Source organism: Lemur catta, chromosome 10 (assembly GCF_020740605.2).
Source record: "Lemur catta isolate mLemCat1 chromosome 10, mLemCat1.pri, whole genome shotgun sequence".
NCBI lineage: Eukaryota > Metazoa > Chordata > Mammalia > Primates > Lemuridae > Lemur > Lemur catta.
Window position 1 is genome coordinate 51,105,347 of NC_059137.1, and position 14,926 is coordinate 51,120,272.

The 14,926-nt window shown below is 37.2% G+C and overlaps 1 protein-coding gene across 1 annotated transcript in view; it reads left to right on the top strand.

Moving 5' to 3' along the window:
* Window positions 1–14,203, top strand: part of LOC123645685 (zinc finger protein basonuclin-2) — an 88,321-nt gene extending 74,118 nt beyond the window's left edge. The window contains exon 3 of the mRNA XM_045562124.1: window positions 10,993–14,203. Within this exon, the coding sequence (XP_045418080.1) occupies window positions 10,993–11,653 (661 nt within the window). The 3' untranslated portion in view covers window positions 11,654–14,203. The remainder of the gene's footprint in view (window positions 1–10,992) is intronic.
* Window positions 14,204–14,926: the final 723 nt, after the last annotated feature.

Here is a 14,926-nt window from a genome sequence, read left to right on the forward strand (position 1 = left end):
GCCCTATACAGGTGTGCAGGAATAAATTAACATGAGCTACCTCTGATGAGCCACTGCATACATTAACAACAGAGGTGAAGATGTGAAAACATGTTACCTGCCTCCTGTTATCACTTTCTCAGCATAGCAGCATCCATTTTTTCCATCTTTCTCTATGTTTGGAAACTTATAGAGAACTTTTTCTAGAGAGAGCTTTTCAAGAAATACACATGATTTCACCAGGCAATACCTCCAAGAAATGAACCACTTAGCACCAATTCAAGATGACTATTAGTATATTTGCCCTAATATAATTAGCTGTCAAATACAATGTGTTAATCCTCTCCAAGAGGAGAACATTTTAAGGCATTAGCTGTTTCATTTCCTGTATTTTGCCAATCTAACTGCAATTCTCTATTTCTAAAATTCTTTTATAAAGTAAAGTTGTGCAAGCCCTCTGACTTGTTAAACGTTAAGAGATTTTTTTTCCCTGCTACTCTATTTGGTTTCACAATAGAGCCAGCAGATCAATAGACCTTTTGTACTTATCTCCATTACTTTCCATCAAAAGCAAACAAACAAAATAAATCCCCCTCCTGAGTAATTGCTAGTTTTGCCCTCCTCCAGCAAAACTTTGGTAGTAAGATAAACTTCAGTGTCATTCCTGTCCCTGGGGTTCTTTTTATATATTGGGAGAAGAGCAGTGAGCAAAACAGTCTCCTTGTATCATGGGGAGAGACTCTGTCAAGCCTAAAGTGAGCCTCCCATCTTCCTAATGACCTCCTGCTGGCCCAGCTGGATGCAAGACAAGCTCATTTAAGCCTCTGCTGACCTTTCACTCCTCCACTACAAGAACCACACCAGTCACTTCCACTGTCTTCAAAACTGCATACCAAATAGACCACAAAGCTTCATGGCCGACAAACGATTTCCCTTTCATGATGCAAAGAGAGTTTTACAAATTTCTATTGATGGGAGTTAATATTAAATCTCTTGTAGCTTCCTAACTTCCACTGGACAAACATAATGCTTGTCTATGGCCCTCATTTTTACCTTCTCTAGAAAGGAGCAAGCTACTATTCTTACCAGCAATTATCTTGAAAATTCAGGAAAAATATTAGAATGCACATACGGAGAGCACAAGCAGTATTTTTCATGATGGGATCACTGTGAAAGGGTCTTCTTGATTTCCACCTCCCTCTGATCCACAGGATCTTTCTGACCTTCCTATAGATTTTATTGGTGTCAGTCTTACACACAACGATTCATTTGAGATACTTGTTTTTGTAGACAGTCTTTTCATTTTAAAAAACAGGCCATTTTCCATTTGGAAGAGGGTGGTAAGACTGCATACATACATTAACATTTACTTTGTATAACCTTGGTAAGTTCACTTGTCTCTTAGGTGAAAGGCTTCTACCAATTCTCTGGCTGTAAGTGATCCTACGTGGTTGTGCTAACAGGAGGGCATACTCTTCTTTCTCTGTTCAAATTCCATACTAAAGATTGAGCTATGAAGCATTTTTTAAAGCCTTCTCAGAAATAATGTTTTTGCCATAAGACTGCCATGAGCTTAAAATAAATGAATGTGGCAGAATATGAAAGTTTACCCTTGCCAAAAAATTGCAATGTCATAAAAAGGGGATTCAGTAACTTTGATTCTTGAGTGCCAAGATCTGTGTGAGACAGAGGCAGACAAGCTAAGACAGAGGAAGAAAGAATACTTTTTAAGAAAGGATAATTTTTCTTCAGTTATTTCACATAAAACTACACTTTGAAAAAATACCTAGATTTTATGTCCTAATACAAGCTGCTTGAATTAAAACAGGAGTTGTAAATTCCTGGTAAAAAGCTGTTATGCTTAAAGTGTTAGTGATCTTAACTCTAATACTTTATGGAGTTTATTACTTCTTTTATTAACTAGGGGGAAAAATGTTACCCACTTCCAGTTTAATTCTTTTTCTTGCTTGCTCTAATTTTGACTTTACCTTAGGAAAGAAAAAAAAAGCCAAGTGTTTCTAACTGAACATATGTAAGCAATGCCTCAATTTTGCTATTGCCTATATCAATCTGAATTATTACCAGCCATTCAAAAATTATGCTAACGTTCTAATCCGAATGCATCCACATAATGTATATGTGTGTTTATACATAACCACCCCCATAAATAAGAATATCAAAAGACAGATCATCCTTAATTGCCAAGATAGACATCTCTATCTTAGAAAGTGATGTATGAAGTTACTCCATCACATTGATCAGAAATAAGATTTTGTAAGTAAAGCAAGACAGATTTGGGCAATGAGAACAACAGACCTTCAGAAGGAGCCTCTTAGGTCTGATGGCCAGCTGAGGGGGAGCCACTCTAGCTCTGTTGCCTTTTTAGTCTGCTCTGTCACTGAGGGGGCACTGGTGGGTCAGTCCGCTCACTCGTAATTGTGTTTTACAGACTTCTAAAGCAATTGGCTCAGTCAGTCCCAATTCAATAAAAGTGGAGAGCAAGAGAGAGAGCACTTTTGTTCTATTTTTTACTTGAAATTATTTCATTCAGCAGTCTGTCTTTTTTATTACCAGGACTTGACATTAGCACTCCAAGCTATATTAGCATCCATTTCAGCAGTTCAGTAATGGTATTAAAAAAACACTTAACTTCAACGGTGAATGGTTGTATGACAGTACCATAAAAAATCCACATTAAAAAAAAACTTATGTATTTGTCCCAGCAAATTATTTTTCACTTGTTTAACCACTTCAAAACTATGTTCTCATGACGAGTATTCACGAGGACCTTCTTGTTCTCAGAAACAGCTCACAATGGTGCTCTGTTGGTTAGGGAATTGGGGAAAAAGGAAAGGGAAATACAGGGGGTAGGTAAAGATGCTGTTTACCCTGTAGTTAGATTACCTTCCATTCATCAGCAGAGATGGAATTGGCAACCTCAGAGCACCCAAGGTGAAATTCTTGGATCCTCATGCATGACTGGGATTTGATTTTGAACCCAACACTCTCTAAACTTGGGAGTAAAGCCTAACTACTTTGGCACTGCAATGTGCTCATAAATGACTACATTAGGTTCTAAATTTTGATTAAACATTCAGTAATTAATCAGTGGTAGACACGAAGCAGTTGGCAAGGTCCAGAGCTGCAAAATGTTTAAGACATAAAACATTACGAAGTAATTAGAATATGCTCCTTCAAGAGAAGGATTGCCTTCAATAAAGAGGTAAATGATAGCATCCTGTTTATTGTGGACGTAGGCAGCCAGAGCAATATGATAAACTGCTGGAGATACACATATCAGTAATCATCCACATTATTAGTGCCATTAATCATAATTCCAAAAATATGACAGCAGCAGCCAACTTTTTGACCAATTTTGCTTCTGCCTGTTGGCCATTATAACTTCACTAATAGACAGCAGAGCTCCTATGCGTGGCAGTTTGCATTGAGAATGGAAGGTTAATTATATTTGAGCTGCTGATTTCTTCTCTCCTTGGAAAAAGCTTAGCACTTTGACAATCCCAGGAGCTCACTGTTGTAAAACCAGTAAAAGTACTTTATTGAAATTTTCTTTGTTGGTCAGGAATGAAGAGATGTTTCAAATGAGATATGAGCGCCAGGCTGGGACAGCCGCTAACGTTTCTTGCTTCAAAGTGATCCTAGGGCAGCAAGATGAACTCAGTGGTTTCTTTAGATCACTTTGCTCTCATTTTTCTTCTGCAGAAGGGTAAAAGTTCAGCTCTATATGGTGATGCATAAAGAAATCTCACAAGATTAGTGGTAGTTTCAATAAGTATACGTAGGACTAGGGAGTGGTTAATAACAACGGGAGAAATAAACACCTCTTTAATATAAAATTCTGCATTTCAGACTATGCCTGTCATGTGAATAAAAAGTAAGAGGAACTTCATAAAAATCATCTGAATGTTTCTAAGAATTGCAATGTTAGTAACACAGGTGCATTGCTGGTTAGTAACTGAAGTTTTCATATTTTAGCTGGCAGTTTTGACATTATTTAACCAAAAATGTAAATTAGATTATGCTCATTCTTTTTGTTCAGGGATCTTTACTAGTTTCACTTTGAACGCAGAATTCTAGATAAGGCCATAGCTAAATAATTATATTGATTGTCCTACAGAATATTGTCTCCTTCCTTGGGGAACTCATGCATCCAGAATGTCATCTTTTAAGAAGATCATAGACTGTTTTAATGATATAAAACATTTTGAATATTTATTCTTAGTATTTTCTTTGAAAACAATCTCAGAAAGAAATTGATGTTCTATTTTGTACACATTAGAAAAGAAAAGCTTTTAAAAGGGAAGAAAAATTTGAATATGAAGAGAAAAATTCATTCCTATTATTTTGGAAATATATCTTCTAAACTCTTTATATAAGTCAGACTATAAAACAAGGGATGATGGAAGGCTTGAGGGTTAGTTCATCCAGGGCAAATATAAAACTCAAATTTACAGCACAGATTTATTCTCAGTAAATCTTAAAAGATTCCAAGGCTCATAGCTTTGTTTTTTCTTATCCAAAAATACCAGTAAACTAAGGACCATATGAGCTGCCTGACTGAGAATGTTTTCACATGCTGTGAAAACATAATCCTATTCACAGTGTAACACACTCATCTCACATTACAGTGCAACAGGTATGTATTGAATAATCAGCACCCTTGAGAAGCCTCCTGGATGCGATGTGTCAGATACAACTCAAAAGTAAAATGGTTAGGGAACAGGGCTGTTGGGTATCAATTCCACACTTAACCTGAGCATCCAGCGTACACATATTCCATCTACCAATCTGCCTTCCCAAATGCCATCACTGCATTAACATTTTTTATGCATTCCACAGCAATGACAAATTGTTTTCTAACTGTAGCGCCAGATTTAGTATGCAAAAGGCACGTTTGCCTCTGCCAACAAACCAATAATTCTCACTAACATCTTCAGAGTTACAACATTTATAAAGTTGCAAAGTGGAGTAAACAAACCATCTGTTTGGCTTTTCCATATATGTCATGCTTATTAGCATATTACGATTCATTTAGTAAACAAATTTGGTGATTTCGTTCACGTCAAAGTTAGATCGGAAGCTTGAAAATGATTAACATTCCTGGGACAGGCACATTAATACATTGCTTCCTCTGCAAAGTTAAATGGCTTCTCAGGAGAATCGCCCCTTGTTGACAAGATGAGACTGTCAATTTTGTTTGCCTGCCACATTAGGGGCCGTAAGGGGATGGCAGGTTCTGAGAGAGGGGAGTCGTGTAGGCGGCATAATTCACTGTGAATTGAGAAAAGAAGTCTAATTCTGATAAATGGTCGACACCAATACATCCTACCTGTTATTACAACAGACGTGCCGTATCTGTGCAGTAAATTAGCTAAACCCCTCAAGAGTTTGGTGGGAGCTTATCTTCAAGTGAATAATTTGAATGTAGAAGGAACTGTCTGCGTGACCAGTATGGATGATTTGTTTTATATTGAAAGGGATTGAAATGACTGAGTTTCATTCTTTTAATTTGCAAGAATTTGCTTAGATTTTATTTCTTACATGTAATATGTACTTCTTTATGTTTTGGGCTTTTTGAGCATTACTCACTAGAATTTTATGTTGAATTTTCTTCTTGAAGTAGGGGATGGTTTTCAGATCTTCTGGAGAGAATCTTTAAAGAAGAGCCTGTAGAACAATTACTAGTTTTACAGAAGGGCATAGGGTCAAAAAGTCATTTAATTCACAGAGCCGTAAGCATCCTACCACTAATAAATGGTAATACAAAAATTTTGAGGTGAGTACAATAGATAGTGTTGTAGCAATCCAGATAAGAATAGAACTAATGAGAGACAGAGGTTCTAATTTTTCATTTCTGTGGATTTGGATAGCAGGTTTACATCTGTGTTCAGGATTGTTGTTGACTTAGTATTTCCACAACTAGACTTACCTAGATTGGATATAAATTTCTCCCTCTCATTCTTGCCATATTACATATGTGTACACATATATATACAGATATACATAAATACGCACATGGTATCTTCTATGTATACATCACTGTGATTATTCTGGACAATATTATTTGAGAAATTTAGGGGAGTATATGTGTGTTGAATGACAGTTGAGAGGAAAATAAAGGCAAAAACTAATCTAGAGTGGGTGGTGTCAATTCTTTTTCACCTGAGGCATTGGAATTATCAAGTATTAATGTTTTGTTTCAGTTCCCTAAGTTTAGAATGGCTCAAAACTGTTTAAAAATTAAGAATTAGATGTTGAACATTTCATGCAACCTATGGCTTAATTCTCTATTCAGTTTTTAACTACCACAGTCTGATTTTCTAATTTGGTCATGAGACTTTTTAATTTAATTTAATTTTTTTTAAGAGATGAAGTCTTTCCATGTGCCTATTTTTTTTAAAGTTCCTTCCCTGTATCTCAAAACCAAATTTAAAACCTCAAAACGCTTTTTATTTTAAATAGGGTTTTGTTTTTATTTTAATTTTTATAGGTTAAACAACCCATTAAGTCAAATTGAGCATTTGAACAAGTGGGAAAGGGAGACGTGAGAAAAGAAAAGTCCAAGACTTTTCTTCTGCTAAAGGATACTTGCATTACCTGACTGCATTTGATGAATTTTGTGTGTTCTGTGGTTGCATGGTAAAGTTTTCATCAAAGAAAGAGAAAAAGACTGGTAGCCCACTTCAGTCTGGTAAGAGTACTTTCCCTTAGCATTTCAAAGAAGAAAGAAGTTTGGTTTTGTGACACCCTCTGCCCAATCCAGGGCTTTATAACTTTTTGCTTTTAAGGGTGATCTTAGTTTTCAAAAGTCATTTGATAAATTCGCAGGATGGAAAGAGTACAAAGGTTCAGAGGAACAGTTGTAATTCCAAGCATAGCCCAAGTTATAGGGCTTTTACATGGCCTAATTTTGTCGTTCCCCCTTGCACCACACTAGGGTATTCATAGCGTCAGAATTATCCTTTGTGGTGTCACCACTGTGTTTTCTTAAATATTCCATCACATGCTTCCTATCTTGGGATCATTGTCTTCTTCCCTTCTACTGTGTATTTTGGGAAAAGCTTCCTTAAGACTCATGCATATTATCGATTGAAGGCACATAAATGTACGTTTAAGTATCTCCTGTGTGCATAGTGTTCTACTTGATCTATAGGACACACCAGGTTGAACAACATGTAGTTTTTCTTCTTGAAAGTGACCCTCCTGAAGCTAAATTTAGACCACTGGCTTAAAAAGTACTACTGCACTAGACTAGATCCTTACCCTTTCTACCTATGAATTCATTTTTCGTCTCCATCCCAGGCATTTTTTTTCTGTAAGAGAAATTTGCTTCCACATATCTGTATCACCTGCCTAACCTGAGCAAGTAGAAACAGCCTTCGTACTATGTATATTCTTTATACTGTAAAATGTAAGAAGTTCTAATTCAGCGTAGATATTTGTTAATGATTATTATTCCCTCTTTTCTGGAGGTAGATATTCAAACTACTAGATCTATTTCTAGAAAAAAACATCTCTATCCCTGGAGAACTCAAAATTGGTTCCTTAATGGATTCTTTCTGTGACTTGTTACATACAGCTGAGTATGGCTTCCTCCACTAGGGGGTTCTCCTCCTGTTTCTAGCACTCTCTGGCCATCCTTCCATTTTAGGATCCTCTTCTCTCCACATCTGGTTATCAGTAGGTGAAAGTTCTTTTTGTGTCTCTTCCATCTTCCCTTCCTTTTCACCTCTTCAGTTTTGCTGATCCAAATAAACTTGTAATATCCCTCAAATTGCTATTAACCCTAGGTCTTTACATCTCAGGAGGACAGTATTTTATGACAGTTAATGGTTTGGATTGACTGATTCAACAATAGGTCTTTGTTAAAATCACGTACTGCCTTTGGTCCATTCTGTGGAGGCTGAACCCTACCCTCTTGTGAGGCAAGATCAGTACTCTCTGAAGAATTTCAGCCTCTCCTTTCCCTCCTTGTCCTGCTTTCCTTCTTTCCACCCCAGGAATACTGTGAGTTTTTTAGAAAGTCTCCAAGCCCACTGTCATGAGGGTGAACCAGCAGACTTTCCACAGCCCATTCTTCCCATGCCTACGTCAAATGTTTTGCATATGGCATTTAGGAGGATTATTAAACAAAAATGAAATAGATCAAGAAATGAACATAAAAGAATCAATTCTCTTGAACTGTGGTTGCATAATGGAAATCGACTACCATGAATGAACCCGTGTACTGAAGTTATGAAGAGCAGAGCTAATGCACTGCCATGAGTTCATCTTTATTATTGCATTACACCTGAATCAATTGATAAAGTAGCTTTTTTTTTTTAAAGCGAGGGATGGCACTTAATTGAATAAAAGTCAATGTAATTATATTAGCAGAGGCCAACAGTACTGCTGACAGCGGAAAAGGGACACTGTTGAACAGAGTGCCAGAGCTGGTCTACACATTTCTGCACATCGTTTGGTTGACAGAAATTGAGGGCTGGTACATCATCTAATTAGATTACAGATTTCTACTGCTGTAAGTGAGAAATGAAGAGAAAATCTCTTCCTGGTAACATATCGGTGGAGATGTGTAATTTCACAAGTCATCTTGGGGAAGATGTGTCCATCTGGGTGATCAGTGTGCCCTTTTGTCAATGTTAATTTATTCTTCCTTATTCAGTGTGTCTTGATGCTACTGCTGTGTGCCTGGCTGCCGTTTTCTCAGCAGTGAACCTAGCAAGTGATAACTGCAGATATGTTAGAAGCAACACAGAGTTCTAGATTACAGTCATTGCAGAATGTGTACTTGCAAAACTAAGAAAGGGGGAAGGGTGTTAAAAGTAATAAACGGGTAGGATTTTGTGAGTTGCTTATAGTTGGCAGATTATTTTGTTAATAGAGTAATAGTACATAGTGTAACTCTAATTCCACTTTCTTGTAATAACTCTGTGGTATTGTGCCCACATGTCAGAGTAAAGACTTCACAGTAGGCATTTCCTGCACTCTGCTTAGCAACCTGCACTTGGAGTCATCTGCCATCTGACACCAAGGAAACAGGGAATCACTGTGACAGAACAGGGACCCTGGGGACAACTTCTGTTTATCATTCACATACCCACACACTGCATGCATCTGCATCTGTTTAGAACTCATTTGTGGATGATGATGATGCTGTGAATTTGGTTTATCTTAATTTGATTTATGATTTTTGGATTATGCAGCTGATCTGAAAATCATCAAGACAGAGTATGGGATGATCGCTTATGACAGAAAATAATTTTGTGATCAGAACATTTTAAATCCCTATTTTATTGTTTAAGTTTTTTAAAAACCAGATGTCTAGAATGTGAATTTGTTTTCTCTCTCTCTCTCTCTCTTTCTCTCTCTGTCTCTCATTCTTGCTTTCTTTTGTGATCGATTTAGCAAAAGATTAGAAAGCTGATCTTATTATCACAAGGTAAGCTCAGCCTTCCTAAGTGCAGTGCGGAGAGGGCTGCTGCCCCTCTGCTCCTTAAAACCCAGAGTGCTATATATTGTCTTGTGTGGAAAGGTGGAGAAGTCTTCCTCACCTTTCTTGTCTCTGAGGCACATACCTCTCAACCATCTCTAGGAAATACTAGCCATGCTTGTCACCAAATGGAATGGCTCATTTTGGTCTTGCATACTTTGTAATTATAATCAGGAGGTTTGTTGGAACTTTATACCAGCCATTCAGGTCATTTCTATTATCACAATTATTTCTTCAAGATGTAGAGCTTCCACCAGTATTGAGAAGCTTTTATTATCTGTATATTTATTGCTTTATTTTTTTGAAAGGGTAAGCTTCAATTTAGGTACTTGTCAAACACATGAGCCTTTGCAGGTGGAGAGAGGTATATGCCCAAGGGCACTTTAAAAGTAAATGGGGGATGTAAATACAAAGGCAATGTTCTCAGATAGATGATGACATATCAGGCTTTGTAAATTGTGATGTCCCCATGGATGCTCTGGGACAAATTCTGTCTTTTTTCACACAAGCAAAACACTCCTTAAAGTTTTGCTTGTCTAAGAAGTATGGGTTCCAGCTGTTAAAATAGGGGGGACCCTATTTTATTGTCATGCTTGATTTTTTTGTTGTTTTGTTTCTTGTTTTTTTGTTTTTGTACTTACTGTGTTTTTATTTTGTCCCTTTGGGTTTTTTCTGTTATTTAGTGTGATTTTTTTTAAAGGGTGGGTGGGCTTTATTTTAAAATTCAATTTGTTTTTCAACCTTCGTTTTAAAGAATTAAAGTGTAAAGTAGAATTACTTGATGAAAATATTTTCAACATTAAAATGCAGCAACTTCTGAAAAGCAGATGTATTTTATTATTAGATTTAACTGAGATACCAACTCATTCTGAAAAAAAGGATAAAGACATATTTCAAATTGCTAATCTATTAAGTTAATTTTTTCCTACTTAAAGCTTGAAATGTAGAGGGTGGAAGGAGGAGATTTCATTATGTTTTGAGGTTATACCTAAATTATCTTGACTATTTACTTTTAAAAAAATGGATTCTTTTCCTACCTCAAAATACAGTGTGTGCTGTATAAAAAATGGTGTTTTGTTGTTTTTAGGTAAATTTAGAATATCCATTTAGACAAGCAGAAAGTTTCCATTCTTTTATCCTATTTAATATGTATTCTAAAATTTCTGCTATGAGATCCTCTGCAGTTAATGCTGCTACATAGTAAAACTAACAGAACAGTCATTGAGAAAAAGTTGCATGGATTTGCATTCATCCTACCATTGAGAATTTTACTCTTAGAAAAATTAGGTTATGGAAAGTTACCCTTATTGCACCTCCCACCAATATTACTCATTCCCAGTTTCTGAGGATGCAGGAAATGCTTGCTTTTAGAATGGTGTAATTAGCAATGAATGTGCTTATTTGATGCTTAGTGAAAGCTGAATCAATTTTAAAATGCTCTCCTTTTTCTCACCCCTCCCCACTCCCTGTGCACCTACCCCCCTTCCCTCTTGTTTTCCTAGACACAGTGCCAACATAAATCTGCATCGTAAATTGTTGACCAAAGAACTCGATGACATGGGCCTGGACTCATCGCAGCCCTCCCTTAGCAAGGACCTCCGGGATGAATTTTTGGTGAAGATCTATGGTGCCCAGCACCCCATGGGGCTCGACATCAGGGAAGACGCCTCCTCTCCCGCAGGGACTGAAGACTCCCACCTAAACGGGTACGGGAGGGGCATGGCGGAGGACTACATGGTCCTTGACCTGAGCACCACCTCCAGCCTCCAGTCCAGCAGCAGCATCCATTCCTCTAGAGAATCAGACGTGGGCAGTGACGAGGGGATTCTTCTCGACGACATTGACGGGGCGAGTGACAGTGGGGAGTCGGCACACAAGGCTGAGGCCCCTGTCCTCCCTGGCAGCCTAGGGGCTGAAGTTTCAGGATCTCTTATGTTCAGCAGCTTGTCTGGGAGCAATGGTGGGATCATGTGCAACATTTGCCACAAAATGTACAGCAACAAGGGGACCCTGAGAGTGCACTACAAAACTGTGCATTTGCGAGAAATGCACAAGTGCAAAGTCCCTGGTTGCAATATGATGTTTTCCTCTGTACGAAGCCGGAATCGGCACAGTCAGAACCCTAATCTCCACAAAAACATTCCCTTCACTTCAGTAGATTAGTCTCAGAACGGACACTACAAATGCCAGCCCTCACCAGATGGCCTACTTGTTTGAACTGCCATAGTCAGTGTGCGCTTATGTACTTGGGGGGTGTGTCTGTGTGTGTGTACATATGTATGCTCTGTCTCTACATACACACACACACATGTTTTCTTTAGATAAAAAAAGATAAACACTAGGTGCTTTTGAATTTTTTTTTTCACTTTTCCTTTATAGTTTTGGGGAAGGCGTGGGATCTTTAATTTAGGGGGGTGGGCGATGAAAACAGAGAACCCCTTTAAACACACATACACACACACTAAGCGTGCAAATAGCCCCAATTTTGACAGACTAATTCTTGGTCTTCCCCAAAGAGACATTTGTTGTACCCATGACTGTTGCCTGCAAAAAATAAAAGGGAAAAAAAGAAAAAAGAAACAAAAAGGAACTTCTTATAGTTGTCTTTTGTGAACTTTAAGGTTTTGGGAGAATCTTCAATTAAAGCATGGCAGATTCACCTGTAAATATTTAGCCTTGAGAGGCCATTGATGTAAAACAATTGTATTGATGGTGGTTTAACTCTTTTGTTTAATTTTTACAGTTACATCCAGCTGTTAGATATGCAGGAAAAAATAGTTTGCTGGCTAGCTCTATTCATTTACGTTAGCATTAATGCACATTTTGTTTTGAACATGGTCTTGTTTTTACTACCTGTTAGATATAGTGATAAAGAGGTGCTGGCATGCTTTACAGCACAGATCTGATTTTTTAAAATGTCCTGTACTAGTACATAAACCCAGTCATGCACTTTTTTCATACACTACAAGGGGATGTGTAATATCCATGCTTCTTTTTTTATCCTTAAACTATTGCCATACTTCAGTAAGTGTCTTTTTTAAAGAATTCACTTGTATAAAAATGGTCTGGTCAGTATAGGGCACAAATGCCAAACAAAAGTATTAGTGTTAACACAAAACTGCCAACTTTGCACAAGTTTCCAGAAAAGAAAATACAATTAGTCACTCAACATAACCACAGGCCAATTTGTCGGCCACCAGAAAACCGCTTTTAAAAAAAAACACTTGGTGATTCTTTCAAGTGCCGAATGTTATTAGAATCAACGTTGCATCCTTCTTGCTTATATGTTAAGTTACATAAAAGGAAAACAAAATTCTGTGGTGTGAAACAGCCAAGGCATTTATTCTTTAGAGGCAGGATAATATTTCAGGATACAAAAGCCCAAATTACTCATTATGGAACAAAGCTGAATACAGTCAAAGAGTTGAACACTCATTTCCAAGGCCCTAACTCTTATCCTTTAAAAAGAAAGAAAAAGTCTGAACTGGGTTGGTCTGTCGTACGGCTGTCTAATTTGTTGCAAATTCTGCAGTAGTACTATGATTCAGGCCTGCTTGATAGACAAAATCAAAAAGACATTTCACAGCAGCAGTCCTTGGAAGCTTTGAAAACATGTGCTAAACTTGAATTGAGCAACACTCCTTTCTGAAAAGCCAGAAGAAGGAGGGTTTAAAATAGGATCTCTCACTGTTTAGTGTTTTGTGTTTCCCCACACGATTTGTCAGAGAGAAATGAAAGCAAGCCTGAAACCAGCAATTGAGAGTGAGAAAGAGGGGGAGACTATTCTCCAAACCTTTTTTGTTTTGTTTTGTTTCCGATGTTTACACATGTTGCCTGAGCTGGTTAACCACATCGGCAGCCCCAGCTACCACAACATACTGACTAAATGATGATATTTACTCAAGTTCAGTCTGCAGCCAAAACCATTAGGGTGTGCATTGCAGACTCTGTTTTGTTGTCTTTTTTGGTCTTTTTTTTTTTTTTAAGTGGAGGGGAAGAAAAGATAAACAAGGAATATTTTGTCAAACGATACACAATAATTTAAAGAGAATGTATTTCTTTTCTGCATTTAATGGCCTCAAACATTTCTCTCATCAGTCTAGAGTTAGCAATATCCCTTTGTTTTAACTTTTCATGTCATTTCCATTTTTCATATGTTTTGTAATTTTTCTATGTTCACATCAGCATTCACTTCCGTTAAATTTGCCAAAGGAAACTGTTAATGTGTTTCTGTTGTTATTATTCCTGTAGGATTTATTGTACCTCACAGTATTTATTGTTTCCAAAAATAAGCATCATTAGTTGGGAGTTCAGTATTTTTATTTGTGAAAATTTCAGAAACAACAGATTCTTAAAGATAAGCTAGCTATGTCTAGGAGCTTTATCTTTTCACCTCCTTCAGAGGATGCTATGGGGTTCATTTAATTCTTTATTTGTTCTACAGTAAGGAAAGACCAAAAGTATTTGCAGTACAAAAGAAACTAACACTATGTCTGTTAAATGACAAATGTTTACGGGAAAAAGCTGAGGAATTAGTAATAACCGTTTTTGTTTTCTTGTACCTTTGAATTCCCCAAAGTCTTAATTGCTTTATTTTGGTGTTGTGTTAAATTGAATAGACAGAGATGTTTTCCTTTGTTTTATACCATATAAGACTCTGTACAGTATGTTTGTGAAAGATTGAACTAGAATAATGAAAGTTTGTTTGCAAACATTTTGGTCCTCTTAGCGTTCTCTGTATCGCGCTATTGCCCCATTACCAAATGATTAGACTCAAAAAGGGTGGAAAAATATGTTTAGGATCCCAACAAAAGATTATGAAAACGCTGGCTTTCGGAATGTGCATAGACTAGTTTCATGAAAATAAATACACATTTTTATTTCAGCAACTTTAAAAAGTTACACTTAGTTAAGATATTCTAGAACTGGTTTTGTATAAAATCAATGTTTAGTTTGTTTAATTTAATGTCAAGGAAAAGGTCAGGTGGCCCTAGTGAGTGAATTAGATAGCTGTCAGCAGGTCACATCAGCAAATCAACCAGACTTAGAACAAATGTTTGTTAGTTGCCACAAACCAGGCTAAGGTGTATAGCCAGTTAGCAAAAGACCAGAAGTAATGAGATTCTAGAAGTAGAATGTCCCTTGCTTGGAAACATGCATGTGTTCCCCTGTGCTTTGTCAGAGAAATGGCAGTAAGTCCTGGACAGCTGGCACTTTTTAAGTATCTCCTCTATTTGCTACTATTGTGCCTCAAGTGCCCAATTGTTATGGTGGCCTTCTGAAAGAGGAAATAACATTTTCCAGTATAAAGCCTATTGCTTAAAGGGGACAGGGGAGTGGATGGATGTAGTACATAAAATGTACAATTCTTCTATTCCCAAAGTGTTGCTTGTTCTTGAGTGTGTGCCTGAGTGCAGTGTTTTGACTTAACTGTAA